This window comes from Salmo trutta, chromosome 24 (assembly GCF_901001165.1).
Source record: "Salmo trutta chromosome 24, fSalTru1.1, whole genome shotgun sequence".
Classification (NCBI taxonomy): Eukaryota; Metazoa; Chordata; class Actinopteri; order Salmoniformes; family Salmonidae; genus Salmo; species Salmo trutta.
In genome coordinates, this window is record NC_042980.1 from 23,882,425 (window position 1) to 23,898,474 (window position 16,050).

Here is a 16,050-nt window from a genome sequence, read left to right on the forward strand (position 1 = left end):
TGGCTTCTGCAGTCATAATAGTTGTGTTTGGTAAGACAGATCTGCTGTCATGCTGCAGGCTCATCCACTAATGGCGATTCTCTTTTGCCTGTATTGTGTCTCTTCCCAGTGTCCTACGACCACATCCAAGGTGTGATGGGTCTGACACTGTTTGAGGACTTTGTCTACTGGACGGATGGGAAATCCAAATCACTCCGACGGGCACATAAAACAACTGGGGCCCAGGGGATAGAGCTGCTTAACTCCTGGCAAGCCATCAAGTCTGTTAAGATTTACCATTCACTACGCCAACCTGAAGGTAGAGTAACCCACCCAGCCAAGCAGTCCCCTCACCTGCCAGCCTATGGTTATGCTATTATTATATGGGATGTAATTATATAGGGTATGATATTAAGAATGTGGCTAATGTTCAGTTTAATGATGTTGTACTTTTGGTGTTGCCCCCCCCCCCTCTGTGCAGTGCCCAAGCACCAGTGTCAGGTGGCCAATGGAGGATGCAGCCACTTGTGTCTCCTCTCCCCCAGCGGGGAACACAAGTGTGCTTGTCCAACTAATTTCTACCTCGCCGCTGACAATAAAACCTGTCTCTCCAACTGCACTGCAAGTCAGGTCAGTGCCTAGTCCCTCACACTCTCCTCGGCACTTGTAGATAATATGGTAACTCTTTTCCAGTTTGTTATTATATTCTGGGTTTTCCCTAAGGCAGATCTGTTGTTTCATGCTTTTTCTCTTTATTTATATCACACTCTCTTCTTTCCTGCCTTGCTTCTGTAACTTAAGTCCCATGAAAATAGTAGTGTTGCTTTGTTATGCTTTGAACAACTCGAATGGAAAGTTAGAATACATTTTTTGTGTTGAGTTAGAATTCTGTCTGATTAATTTGTGTGTTCTGTAGTTCCGCTGCGGGACAGACGAGTGTATTCCTTTCTGGTGGAAGTGTGACACTGTGGATGACTGTGGCGATGGCTCAGACGAGCCTGCTGACTGTCGTGAGTACCATGTTTTCCAATTTATACAAACTATGCATTACTGGACTTACTGGGGATCCTGGTATGGTAGACCAAATTCAATCTATAACTCAGCCTTGGAAACTACATTTTTTTTATTATACATTTTTGCTGTGATCTTTAACTGTGATCTGAGAGTATTTGAAATAATATTCTGCGTTTTGAAGTTAACTTTAGAATGTGTATTAAATGCATGTTTACAAATGCTTTTCAGAAATGCAAGAACTGTTGTTTTTCATTGTCATTAAGTATTTTTTTGTTACGAATGTGTAGCTTATCATAATACGTGAGCATACATAATGTTCAGTGTACAAGTACTGTAATTTGCTGGCTTTGCATTCTGAGATAACATTGCAAATTTTCATGCAGCTGAATTCAAATGTCAGCCCGGTCGGTTCCAGTGTGGCACTGGTCTCTGTGCTCTACCTCCCTTCATCTGTGATGGGGAGAACGACTGTGGAGACAACTCAGATGAGGCTAACTGTGGTAAGGAGGAAGACTGGAACATGCATCCCCATTCAAGAAGACTGGTGTCAAATTGCCATGGTCTAAGGGGCTTCCCAGTTCTAGGAATAATATTTCTAGGGTTGTTACTGTCCTTCACACTGAGTCTTTCTGTAGGAGTCTGTTATCTGTTGGTGTTCAGGGGGAAAAGCAGATAAACGATACATCTTCAAGCAGCTTTATACCTTTTAATGATGCCTTTCGATACATCTTGCTTCAACACAAAAACATACATCTGGTATCTGGCCACAATAGCATGTCCATTAAAGAAGACTAGTTGTTACTGACTTTCACACTGAACCTGTTGATGTTTAGATGGAAAATCAAACAATACGTTAGCCAGCAGCTTCATACCTTTTCTTACCGCTTGATACCTTTTCAAGACATGTTGCTGCAATACAAAAAAAGAACAAGTATGGATTGATGTCAAGCCCATGTGTGGATGTGCTTTGATTTCAAAGCATTGTTATTTTTTTATTAGGTTGTCTTTGCTAAGTCAACAACTTCACTTTACATTAAGGTGATGCAGCCTTTTGTCCTACATGTTTTTGTTGATGGATGATTTTCACCCTAAGTGGACGCTTGGTTCTACCTCCTCTCCTCTATTTTATCTTTCAGAGACGTACATATGTCTGTCAGGGCAGTTCAAATGCACCCGGAAACAGAAGTGTATCCCTCTAAACCTCCGCTGCAATGGACAGGACGACTGTGGAGACGGAGAGGATGAGACAGACTGTCGTAAGAAGAACCTTCTAAATTACTACCAGAGGGATTGTTTTAGGAATCTTTAGATTACTTTTTAATTTAGGCTAGACTTGTTCTATAGGATTATTTTCCATTTTATATTTTTTTGCCAGCAGTTCAACAAAGCATGAGATGGACATTTTTGTGTAAAGGTGGTATCTGACAGTTTGAGACAAATAATCCTAAAGGTCCTTACTGTTGAATTTATAGTGAAGCTCAGAGCCTACGTGCTGCCTTAAATAATAGGGAGTCAGATAGTGATTAGGTATTCCAAAGGCATGCTTGTTTAGCCCTTTCCCTGTGTGAGAGGATTAGCTATGATTGAATTAGAAAATGAAAGAGAGAACAGATAGGTATTTATATTATTTGATGGTAACTCTAGCTATCAGCAGTAAGGTTATACCTCTGACAAAGTGTCTGTGGGTTGCTACATTTGTTTTGCTTGCCTGTGATTTCAAGATGGAGTGAGAGTCACTATGGAGTGAAGGAGAGCTTTATAATTACTTCAGCCATCGCAGTACACTGTAGGAGTCGTAGGCATTCTCACTCTTAATCAGACTCTAGATGTACATTTGTAAATGTAGTAGACCTTATCAGGAACACTGTGCCAATCACAGGAGGCTGCTGAGGGGAGCACAGCTCATAATAATGTCTGGAACAGTGCAAATGGAATGGCATCAAACACATGGAAACCATTGACGTGGATGGTTATCTGAGTTTTAAACTGACTTGGATGTTTCTAGACTGCAGATATTTGGGTTGATCTGTTTATTGTGTTAACCTGTTTGCAAGTCAGTTATTTCTAAATCAGAGGCTGATGATTCCATCTGTAAGGTATAGTAATACATGTTATTAACACAGCAAGTTCCTGCCTCTGTAAATTATAGTTATTAATCCATGTGTTCAAGGCTTTAGGGCTGTTTGCTCACCTCTTACTCCTTACGTCTGTCCCCTCTCCATCTCCCTATCTCTCTCTCTCTTCCCCTATCTCTCTCTCCCCCTTTTCTCTCTATCACTCTCTCCCATCCCCTATTGTTCTCCCTTCCCCGCAAGCATTTCACAGTAAGGTCTACAGCAGTTGTATAACATTTGATTTGATTTGGCCTGTTGTAAACCTGGACCCCCTCCTCTCCACAGCGGAGAGCACCTGTTCCCCGGATCAGTTCCAGTGCAAGGCCTCCATGCACTGCATCTCCAAGCTGTGGGTGTGTGATGAGGACCCGGACTGCACAGACGGGTCAGACGAGGCTAATTGTGGTGAGTGGGGGAGCGTTAAAATCATAAATCAAACCAGTCCTATAGTTTTATTGCTCCTCGGTTGAAATTGTGATTAGGAAATGAATTAATTGTACGCATGGGTTCATTCTAATCTGCTCTGTACTGATTGAGTTGAAGCAGCCATAAAGACTGGTAGTTTATCAGCACTGGATGTCAGACTTTTCAGTAGTGTGTATGGTATCAAAACAGCAGACATCACATTGGATAGTTAGCGCATCATGGTCCCTTCTTCTTTAGTGTTTTGACCCCCACAAATAGTTTAGAGTATTATTTTCAAGGTATTTTCAGTGGTAGAGATACTTTCCATCCTCATACAACTATCTTTCCCACTGGTCATGACTTGAAACTGTGAAGCTAGGAATTCACTGAGCTGTGTTTTACTTTTAAGTCAACTATTTCCTCTGGATTAGGCTTTCAATGATTTTTAGCTCTGCTCACATCTAGAAGAAAGAGATCAAGGTTCCACATGAATTTCCTTCTTGGGCCTTTGTGCAGTGTTAGCAAGTGTTCTATCTTTTAAGGCTGTTTTCCTCTTCATCTCAGTCCAATGGTTATTTGAGTAGATAGATAGGCTGCCATAATCTTTGGGAAAATCGATCAGCTCAAGATCAATTGTTTCTTCACTCAAAGTATTGGTTGTTTTGTTAGATACTAACTCTTCTGAAGTTCAAAACAGGCTGTAAGCTAATAATTGCCGCTAACTAAAGAGATCTCTTTTAGAAGTTGTAACATTTTAATTAACGTTTCCTAAATGCTGTTCAGTTAACAATTGAGTGCGATATGGAGGATAATTAGGATAGTGAAATCATACTCCTAAACCATTGTCCTTGAGAATGTTTTATTTTTTTTAAATCTCATTCTTCCATTACTAGTTCTCTTTACCTGTGTGGAAGTCAGTGTTTTTCAGCCCTTGCACAACTAGTTCATACATGAAATAATTCACCTTTCATGAGCCAATACCACTCTAGGATAGCCGTTCACTGCTTAAAACGGCCTTTCATTTAATGGAGACAGCTATTACAGGCCTCCAACCGCTTCCAAACCAAACTTTTCTTTCTTTGTTATTTGGCTTAACCAATTTAATCAATTGGTCAATTTGAGAGAAAATAACTATCTTCAATGGTTTCAATTGAGTGTGTGTGTGTGTGTGTGTCAGGGTTTCCGTTAGGAACATTTTGTGCCGGACAAGTGACCCGGAAGATTTTAATTTATCGGGCATTTTAAGAAATGTACCAGTCATCCATATGCATTGGGTGCATAACCCATTATGGCGTTGACCCATGCAGTCAGCGCTATCAAAAAATGAGGGACATTTACGTGTCCTTAAAATAGCCTAGAACAAATGACAAAAACACTGTTGCTTGTGTTTCAATGTGTAGCATTAGAAACTTTATAGCTTATTGGTTTTTGCTTTCCTAAAATAATAATTGTCCACCTCATGGTTCAGCTGTCGGGGATTTGAGCACTAAATGCATCAGGGCATTGCATGTATAGGCCTATACTGTTGGCTTAGGCGTCCAGTGTATGATATTAATATAAAAAATATATATATATATATATAATTGAAGAGAAGCTTAGGCATAGTCCCAGAGAGAGAGAGAGATATGGCCGACGACGTGCTACAACACCAACGTGTATTATCCTTGTCAGATAGGCTAGCCTACTGACTCTGCTATACAGATATAGCCATACAGGAGGAGGCTTGTTCATTCATTTTCAATCAGAATATCTTTTATGAAGACAAGCATCACCTCAAGTGTATTTGTCGAAGTCAGTTGGAGCACCTGTGCGCACTGCCTTAGTACCATAGGCCTGCAGTATAATGGGCTAATAACCACACCAAACCTTCACAAAAGTTTCTAAACTGAATTAGGTTAATACCAAAAGTAAGTTAAGCCATTATTTATAGAGAAAATATGAGCAGGATATTATATTGCGGCTAACACAACATTACAGTTGGAACTTAATTTGGCCAAAGAAAATGGCTCAGAATGAAACAAAACACTTGAGAACTGGTTTAAAACTTCACAAACGTTTTGAACAGGCTGTATTGCAGCAATTACTAAGAAAGGCTAGTGCCTACCATACCCAACAAATGTACAGCAATAGGCTAGTGATATGTACAGTATTTTACAACAGGCCTACTTATAACTTACTATTTCTTAAACTAAATATGGAGCACACAATTAAAGAGACAGATCGAACTTAATTTAGCCACCAAAAATGTCTCAACAGAATTAACCAAAACACATGTCGCATATTTAAAGAACTGGTTTGGATGAATAAATATGCCTACAGTAATAACAATGATATACAGTAATAATAATGATAAAATGTTTATAAATACGAGAAGGGAAAAAAAACTACCATCCTACATGAATAGCTAGTTGCGCAGTAGCCTGCATTTGGACACGCCAACATTCTTCCCATTTATGTCCACTACAATATTAAAAACTTGTCCATGTGGAGGACATTGCCCTGGTAGGCTTTTCACTATAGGCATACTTTCTAACTTTCATTTTACTTCAATGAAAATGGCCTCCATCTTCGCTATTAACAGTATCCCAAGGCTCCTCTCTCTCTCTCTCTCTCTCTCTCTCTCTCTCTCTCTCTCTCTCTCTCTCTCTCTCTCTCTCTCTCTCTCCTCTCCTCTCCTCTCCTCTCCTCTCCTCTCCTCTCCTCTCCTCTCCTCTCCTCTCTCTCGAGAATGAAACAAGGATGTATGATATGTAGCCTCGGACAATTTGGCCGGCTACAATTGTATTTATTAGCTTTTAATTAATCCGTTAGCCGGCAATTACCAGCTAACGGAAACCCTGGTGTGTGTGGTGGGTGTTATCAGCATGCCAATCTCAGCAGAAATTCATTTGAGTGACATCTGAAAAAGCTATCATCAGGATGTTTTATAATGGCTTGTCACTTCCCTGCAGCTCCCTCCTTACATTGATTTCCCTGTGATTGTTATCTATGCTTCTGAGTTGCTGTTACTCTTTATCAAGTGGCATTTTCAACAAGATATTTCAGTACACTCAGACACAAATCGATCCAGTGCCAAAGTTGAAAAAGTGCTCAAAAATAAATAAAAAATAGGTATACTACTCAAATTAGTCATACATTTTCAAGGATGATGATATATTTGAACTGACATTTGATTGTAAAAGTGAAGCTCTAATGAGCTAAGTAAGATATAAAGTAGATGTTCTTATATATCATCTATAGTGCTGTGTCAGTATTTATTTTAAATCTTGTTAGTGGCTGGCTCCTAATGAGTTTCCCCTCGTGTGTGTGTGTGTGTGTGTGTGTGTGTGTGTGTGTGTGTGTGTGTGTGTGTGTGTGTGTGTGTGTGTGCTCTCCCCTCCTGCCCCTGTTGTCACATTGGAACAGCAACTAAGAAATTGTTTCTTATAATGTGGGCTGGGCACCAATTGGAGTATGACACTGAAATAATAATAATACAATATATACAGTACTAATCAAAAGTTTGGATACACCTACTCATTCCAGGGTGTTTCTTTATTTTTACTATTTTCAACATTGTAGAATAATAGAGAAGACATAAAAACTATGAAAAAGCACATACTGTATGGAATCACGTAGTAACCAAAAAAGTGTGAAACAAATCAAAATATATTCTATATTTGAGATACTTCAAAGTAGCCACCCTTTGCCTTGATGACATTCTCTCAACCAGCTTCACCTGGAATGCTTTTCCAACAGTTTTGAAGGAGTTTCCACATATGCTGAGCACTTGTTGGCTGCTTTTCCTTCACTCTGCGGTCCAACTCATCCCAAACCATCTCAATTGGGTAGAGGTCGGGTGATTGTGGAGGCCAGGTCATCTGATGCAGCACTCCATCTCTCTACTTCTTGGTCAAATAGCCCTTACACAGCTTGGAGGTGTGTTTTGGGTCATTGTCCTGTTGAAAACAAATGATAGTCTCACTAAGCGCAAACCAGATGGGATGGCGTATCGATGCAAAATACTGTGGTAGCCATGCTGGTTAAGTGTGCCTTGAATTCTAAATAAATCACGACAGTGTCACCAGCAAAGCACCCCCACACCATAACACCACCTCCTCCATAATTTACGGTGGGAACTACTCATGAGGAGATCATCTGTTCACCTACTCTGCATCTCATAAAGACACGGCGGTTGGAACCAAAAATCTCAAATTTGGACTCATCAAGACAAAGGACAGATTTCCACCGTTCTATGTCCATTGCTCGTGTTTCTTGGCCTAAGCAAGTCTCGCCTTCTTATTGGTGTCCTTTAGTAGTGGTTTCATTGCAGGGATTCGACCATGAAGGCCTGATTCATGCTATCTCCTCTGTACAGTTAATGTTGAGATGTCTGTTACTTGAACTCTGTGAAGCATTTATTTGGGGTGCAAATTCTGAGGCTGGTAACTCTAATGAACTTATCCTCTGCAACAGAGGTAACTCTTGGTCTTTCTTTCCTGTGGCGGTCCTCATGAGAGCCTGTTTCATCATAACGCTTGATGGTTTTTGCGACTGCACTTGAAGAAACTTTAAAAGTTCTTGACATTTTCCACATTGACTGGCCTTCATGTCTTAAAGTAATGATGGACTGTTGTTTCTCTTTGCTTATTTGAGCTGTTCTTGACTTGGTCTTTTACCAAATAGGGCTATCTTCTGTACACCACCCTTACCTTGTCAAAACACAACTCAAACACATTAAGAAGGAAAGAAATTCCACATTTTAACTTTTAACAAAGCACACCTGTTAATTGAAAAGCATTCCAGGCGACTACCACATGAAGCTGGTTGAGAGTGCCAAGAGTGTGCAAAACTGTCATCAAGGAAAAGGGTGGCTACTTTGAAGAATCTCAAATATAAAATATATTTTGATTTGGTTAACACTTTTTTGGTTACTGCATGATTCCATATGCGTTATTTCATAGTTTCGATGTCTTCACTATTATTCTACAATGTAGAAAATAGTAAAAATTAAGAAAAACCCTTGAATGAGTAGGTGTGTCCAAACTTTTGACTGGTACTGTATATCATATAAAGACTATGACAGCATCCTGCCACACCTGTCACCATCTCCTTCTGATACCTAACCCTCTACGTGAGAACTGTTATACTCTGGTCATTTTCCCTAAATACTTATGTATAAATGTAGTTAAAAAAGAGACTTGGCTGTGACTTTGAAAGCCATTACGTGGAATTTAGATATACATATTTTTATAAGTTTGAAAGGTGTTTTTTGTCTCCTGGTTTTAGGAAACAGAACCCTCTGTATCAAACTTTTGAGATTAATAAATTAAATGTATATTTATAACATAGCAAAAAATGTTGGCAATTAAGGTCAGTCAGTTATTGGATGACATAATCAAAAATTACCTCATTCTTATTTTAGTTTCTGCCTTAACAGTCTCACAGGGAGGGGAGGTAACACTATATCACCAATCTTAGGAAGACATCATTTTATCAAATATTTTTTTGCAAATATTTTGTAGGGTCTTAACAAAAGGTGTTTAATATTGCAAAGTTGTTGTCATAGATTCTGTTAGGAGATCTAAGCAATTGGCAGCACAGTCAGGTATTTCATCTTACAATGTATTAGTGTCTCTCGAGTACGAGGGATGTTTTGAACTTGGTGTCAGCCTTGCACTACGAGAAAACCCTGAGGAAATGATGATTACACATCGAAATATGATAGCTCCACCATTAATATTCATGCTCTTTGAAGACATTTGCATCTGTCTGTTTGTTTGTTTCCTGATGTAAAAAAGATGAAAAGACCTGCGGACCTCATGAATTCCGCTGTGAAAATAACAACTGCATCCCGGACCACTGGAGGTGTGACAGCCAGAACGACTGTGGAGACAACTCAGATGAGCAGAACTGCAGTGAGTACGCCTATGTCTGCTGCTCTACTTTCTTAGCTCCCTCCTAGCTTTTAGCAACTTATATATGCTCTTGACGTCGTACAGGCCAACTAGAGTTCATACGGTCAAGAAAATCATGGAAAAGTAATGGAATTTTGAAATAGTATTTTCCAGGCCTGGAAAAGTTTTGGAAAATAATCCATTTTACCAAATTTGAGGGATTTTATGAAAATTCCTTTTAGAATTTATGTTAATGTAATTTTAAAATTAAAACAAGTTTTATCAATCAAATAAAAATCTACTTATCAGCCAGGATCTGAATGACACTCTTGCTATTTGCGTGCGTCACCTGCATGTGTGCAAGACAAGTGGGCCGTTGCTAAAGGACAGAGAGACAGTTGGACATTGCAGCAGCAAGTAGGCCTAGCCTATAAAATATGATAGAGAACAGACTAATAACTAGGTAGCCAATTCACAACATATCTTGTACCCTCTAGTTAACTAGCCGTTGTTAGCATGTATTCATGTTTTTCTTATGTCCCAAAAAACTTTCCATCGACACTCGCGAATAAGGCCATACATACAGTTGAAGTTGGAAGTTTGCATACACCTTAGCCAAATACATTTAAACTCAGTTTTTCACAATTCCGGACATTTAATCCTAGTAAAAATGCCCTGTCTTAGGTCAGTTAGGATCACCACTTTATTTTAAGAATGTGAAATGTCTGAATGATAGTAGAGAGAATGACTTATTTCAGCTTTCATCACATTCCCAGTGGGTCAGAAGTTTACATACACTCAATTAGTATTTGGTAGCATTGCTTTTAAATTGTTTAACTTGGGTCAAACGTTTTGGGTAGCCTTCCACAAGCTTCCCACAATAAATTGGGGGAATTTTGGCCCATTCCTCCTGACAGAACTGGTGTAACTGAGTCAGGTTTGAAGGCCTCCTTGCTCGCACACACTTTTTCAGTTCTGCCCACAGATTTTCTATAGGATTGAGGTCAGGGCTTTGTGATGGCCACTCCAATACCTTGACTTTGTTGTCCTTAAGCCATTTTGCTACAACTTTGGAAGTATGGTTGGGGTCATTGTCCATTTGGAAGACCCATTTGCGACCAAGCTTTAACTTCCTGACTGATGTCGCTTCAATATAGCCAGATAATTTTCCTCCTTCATGATGCCGTCTATTTTGTGAAGTGCACCAGTCCCTCCTGCAGCAAAGCACCCTACAACATGATGCTGCCACCCCCGTGCTTCACGGTTGGGATGGTGTTCTTCGGCTTGCAAGACTCCCCCTTTTTCCTCCAAACATAACGATAGTCATGATGGCCAAACAGTTCTATTTTTGTTTCATCAGACCAGAGGACATTTCTCCAAAAAGTACGATCTTTGTCCCCATGTGCAGTTGCAAACCGTAGTCTGTCTTTTTATGGCGGTTTTGGAGCAGTGGCTTCTTCCTTGCTGAGCGGCCTTTCAATTATGTCGATATAGGACATGTTTTACTGTGGACATAGATACCTTTGTACCTGTTTCCTCCAGCATCTTCACAAGGTCATTTGCTGTTGTTCTGGGATTGATTTGCACTTTTCGCACCAAAGTACGTTCATCTCTAGGAGACAGAACGCGTCTCCTTCCTGAGCGGTATGACGGCTGCGTGGTCCCATGGCGTTTATACTTGCCTACTATTATTTGTATAGATGAACATGGTACCTTCAGGTGTTTGGAAATTGCTCCCAAGGATGAACCAGACTTGTGGAAGTCTACAAGTTTTTTTCTGAAATCTTGGCTGATTTCTTTTGATTTTCCCATGATGTCAAGCAAAGAGGCACTGAGTTTGAAGGTAGGCCTTGAAATACATCCACAGGTACACCTCCAATTGACTCAAATGATGTCAATTAGCCTAACAGAAGCTTCTAAAGCCATGACATCATTTTCTAGAATTTTCCAAGCTGTTTAAAGGCACAGTCAACTTAGTGTATGTAAACGTCTGACCCACTGGAATTGTGATACAGTGAATTTTAAGTGAAATAATCTGTCTGTAAACAATTGTTGGAAAAATGACTTGTGTCATGCACAAAGTAGATGTCCTAACCAACTTGCCAAAACTATAGTTTGTTAACAAGAAATTTGTGGAGTGGTTGAAAAACGAGTTTTAATGACTCCAACCTAAGTGTATGTAAACTTCCAACTGTACATACTTTTTTTCAATTATTCATATGATTAATTTAAACAAATATTTTGGACAAAAAACAAACGATTCACTTTGCCATTGTATTAGTTGGGAATCAGTTTAAATGTGGTGAATCAATTTGTGAATTGCAAACAGTAATGTTAGGAGAAAGGTTTTTGATGTAGCCTTTCTTTTGGATTATGTGTCTTCAACTGTCACAGTATCTAACGAAGGTGGCGCCCCTCCTCGGTCGGGCGGCGCTCGCCGGTCGTCGTCGCAGGCCTATTAGCTGCCACCGATCGTTGTTAATGTGTCTGTTGGTTTTGTCTGTCTATCCCGCACCTGTTTTGTGTTTGTCATTAGTGGGGGGTTATTTAATGTGTATTTTCAGTTGGGGTTCTCGTGCGGGATTGTTCATTTGTTCACGAAGGACAGTTGTATTGTATCCGATTAAGAAGTCATTATATTGCCGGGCTGCGCCCCGCGCGCTGTTTGTTTTTTCAGTGCGCTTCTTTGTTTTTATTGAGAAAAGTGTTTTCTCCTGGCAGACTTCGCCACACGCCCTGTGCCCAACGGCTATTACGACTGGTATTTCTTATTAAAACTCAGTTGCTCCGGCCCTCTGTCTCCTGCTCCTGATTTCACCTATCTACTGGTCCTAGACGCTCGTGACATCAACGCTTGTTTTGTAGATACTTCCAGTTGATTTAGGCATCCAATATATGGGACATTGCAACTCAATAGATGCTAGTCAGCCTGAAAAGTAAACTCTTCTAAGGTAGCTAGCTAAGATAAATATGACTAAACTAGAAAAAGTAAATTTCCTGAGGAAGATTTGCGGGCTCGCTTTAGCTGAATGAAAATATTTGTAGTCTATCAAAGCCATTTGATCTTTGATAGTGAGCTAATTATTGGTGTCGTTTTTGAGCGGCTTCACTGCAAGTATATTGTAAGTTTCGGATAGTCAATAAAAAATTTGCTAATTATTTCAAAAGGCATAACAAGTATTTGGTTTCAATGTTATACAGTAGATCAAGGGTGGTCAACCATCATCCAGGAGAGCTAATGGGTGTGCAGGCATTTATTCCAGTCCTCCTGTAACAAACCACATTTAAAAAATTAGCTGCTCAACCGGACCTTGATAAACTGGCTCTGTGTTTGAGCAGGGCTTGATCAAAAGCCTGCACACCCAGTAGCTCTCCAGACTGAGAGTTGACCACATGTGTTTTGTACAGTTACCTAACAGGTGTTCTACTTTGTGGGGGTTAATGCCTTCCACAATGACAGGAGGTGGTACATGGGATCAGAGAGCAGCCTACCAGTGTCGATACCACATTACGCTTACTTTTGTATATGTATATAGAGACGCCACCAATTGTTGGTCATGGAAATATGGTTCAAAGTCATGGAGAAGTCATGTGTATTTACTCTGCTTATGCACTTGCGCACATCAGTTGGTATTTTGGGACTGTTTAAGGATGAACTGTGTTACTCTATTTTTCCCTCTTGCTTTGTGTCTTTCTATACTGTACCATTCCTCTGCTAAACTTTGTAAAGTGTTCCCACAATCAAAGTTAAGCAGCTGGCAGCTCAGTGGAGCGCTGTACCTAGCTGTTTATAACTTGGCTATGCCCTCTGAGCATGTTCCCGCTCCAACCTCTTTGGATCTGAAAGAAAGTCAGAGCTCCAGAGAATCCTCCGCTTTGATAGCGTCTCTCCTCTGTAATTTTCCCAAGCTCACTTTTTTTTGTTTACATATTCATCACCAACTGCTGGAATAAAGTTTATGTTTACTTATGAAAGGTCTTTGTTAACCCAGTTAGTCCATATCTCATCTCTGCACTATGTACGTGTGCGTGCACACAAGCATCCATGTGTGTATTTGCATTTTATGCTGAGTATGCATCGTTCATTTGATTTATTATATGCTTATTCCCCTTACCTATTGATGTCACTTAAAATGCAAATAAAGTCCAGCCGAGTGTTGGATGGTAAAGAATTAAGCAGGTGTGCCAGCTAGGCTAGCAGAGAGAGAGAGGCTGCAAATCACAATCTGCTGCAGACTGCAGGCTCTGCTGGGACCTTTCCTCTAACTGCAGCTCATAACACTCCCTATAGTCTGTTAACAGTCCATGATAACAGATCAGCTCATAAACACAACTACCTTCACTCCCTACAGTCAGTTAACAGTCCATGATAACAAGGGGATAAGGGGAAAACCCCAGCACTGGAATTTGATGCTGCTTAAATATGGCATAATGTTGTCCTCAGAGACCTAGACATACAGTGTACCTTAATGTGCAGAGTGGAGGTTGCCAGATAGTAGGGCTCAGGAGTATACTGTCTCCTAAGCTGTCACTATAGCTATGAATGTATTAACATCTTGAAAGCCACTGGCATGCCAACTATCAAGTCCAACAAACGTCTCCGACAAGCCAACAGATGGTTTATACAGTAGGCCTACTGCCAGATGATTAGCATGCAATGCTAAAGAGATATCTCCTGTAAAAGGGGTCTATGGGATTCTCTTCTCTTATGACACCTCTTATAAAGACCCATGTGTGTATTTTCTTAGAGGTTGGTTGCTTTTTCACGACTATTGTATATGTATAAAAGTGTATATATTCTAGTTTATAACTATAAATAGTCTATAACAGACATCACTTGCTAGGGAGTGCTAGAGCCTTGTAGAAAATGATGAAGATCCAGGTAGCGTTGTTTAACAATTCTAATTATCGGTAGGTGGTAGAGCGTATCGTTTTTGGGGGCCGGCTCCTACTTCATTTCTATTGCGGCTCCTACCTCATTTCTGTTTCAAGTGTGGTAATGTCCTTGTTCTCCCCTTGACTCAGAGCCATTGACCTGTAACCACAAGGACTTTGCCTGTGCTAACGGGGACTGCATCTCGGCTCGATTCCGCTGCGATGGAGACTATGATTGCCATGATAATTCAGACGAGGTCAGTGATCACTGTTGTCATTTAACAGCAGCCTTTAAATAGCATGTTATAGCCTGTAAACTGTGTGAATCACAACCTCGTGTCTGTCCACTCTTGAATAATCTGATTTGAGTGAATTGACCCTAACCCCATGTTTATTTCTTTATTTTTGAGGGCTAAACATCAATGTATGTTTTAGTTTTTTCTGAAAGGCATGATTATTGAATTGAAAATGCAACAACGGGCTTGATGATTTAATAGCATTATGAAATCCAAATCGTTAAATATTACATTTTTTATTGGAACGCATGAGAGAATAGCCTACTAAGGCTGACAATGTCTTAATAGAGAGACGTTTTATGTTTCTGCTCTTATGCAAATGTATAAATAATTATGCAAACTGGTTCACTAACTCAAAATACGGCATTAACTAGCCTTGCATAGGAGTTGTGGACCTGTTTTGCAGAATGTGATTTTTTTTTAAGCGTGAGCTATTCATGAAAAATGAGACGATCCTTAGAAAATATTCAAAACTCTATTGTGGAATGGCTAATTCAAGGTGAAAGGCACGGAATTACCCATTTATTATGCCTTGTAATTTATTGCTCTGTTAAATACCTCCACAGCAATTACAGTATATAGTATGAATAATCCCCTCTATGTGCAACCTCTGATAATCCATTATTGTGTGTGTGGTCCCAATGATGTCTTTCTGGGTCAAACTGTATATTTAGTTCAGAGTATGTAAACATTTGTCAGCGATGCATGGTTTCTCTTGTAAACAACTACTTTTCTTGCCCCCCCCCCACAATTCTTACCAAAAACCTAATAAACTGGCAATGAACACTCACTGTAAAGAGTTAACATAGTCTATGAATGCATTATGTATGGGTAATGAATGTTATGAAGTCCTTATGTACTGTAGGTACCCTTCAAATAAAGTATTACCTGATGTTATTTTTCTTATACAGTAGGAACATCTGTGGTGTCAAGTATGAGCCTATTGTAAATGTGAGCTTCTTGTTCTGTATATCTCTCTACAGAAGGGCTGTGAGGCTCGGTGTGCTGAGGACCAGTTTCAGTGTCTCAATAACCTCTGCATCTCCCTCAAGTGGCTCTGTGATGGCCAAGAGGACTGCAAGACAGGAGAGGACGAGAGGAGCTGCCAGGGAACAGGTACAGTATACGAGAAAGACTAGACAAGGTCGGAAGGGAACGTTTCCCCAAAACTTTTTTAATGTGAAATTGAAGTCGTTTTTAAAAGCTGAGAATCACTGCAGAGCTCCTGTTCTAACATGGAGTGTTGTAGTTTATATTCTTCAGTTAAAAAATAGGACAAAAATAGTTTTTCTGGACTTCTTAATGGGGTGTAGGGTAAGATGAGGAAATGTTGGTGTGGGGGGGTTGCTTGACCCTTTACGATAGCTACGAGGTACTAGCAGGAGAAATGCCAAAGCTACTTTCTATGTGACATGTAATGAATTACTGTTCCAATTCTGGAACCAATTAATACATTTTGTATTTTTTGTATTTTTTTTACCTTTCTTTAAC

General features: G+C 39.9%; 1 protein-coding gene across 8 annotated transcripts in view; it reads left to right on the forward strand.

Annotated features, from left to right (window-relative positions):
• lrp1bb (low density lipoprotein receptor-related protein 1Bb) overlaps positions 1-16,050 on the forward strand; it is a 441,142-nt gene that overhangs the window by 396,844 nt on the left and 28,248 nt on the right. For all 8 annotated transcript variants that reach the window (XR_003869151.1, XM_029711578.1, XM_029711581.1 and 5 more), the window contains 9 exons: positions 110-298; positions 461-609; positions 896-989; positions 1,377-1,493; positions 2,130-2,249; positions 3,393-3,512; positions 9,293-9,409; positions 14,414-14,520; positions 15,543-15,675. Coding sequence is in view for 7 of the 8 variants with exons in the window: in XM_029711578.1 (XP_029567438.1) it covers positions 110-298; positions 461-609; positions 896-989; positions 1,377-1,493; positions 2,130-2,249; positions 3,393-3,512; positions 9,293-9,409; positions 14,414-14,520; positions 15,543-15,675 (1,146 nt within the window). In the remaining variant the exon portion in view is untranslated. The remainder of the gene's footprint in view (positions 1-109; positions 299-460; positions 610-895; positions 990-1,376; positions 1,494-2,129; positions 2,250-3,392; positions 3,513-9,292; positions 9,410-14,413; positions 14,521-15,542; positions 15,676-16,050) is intronic.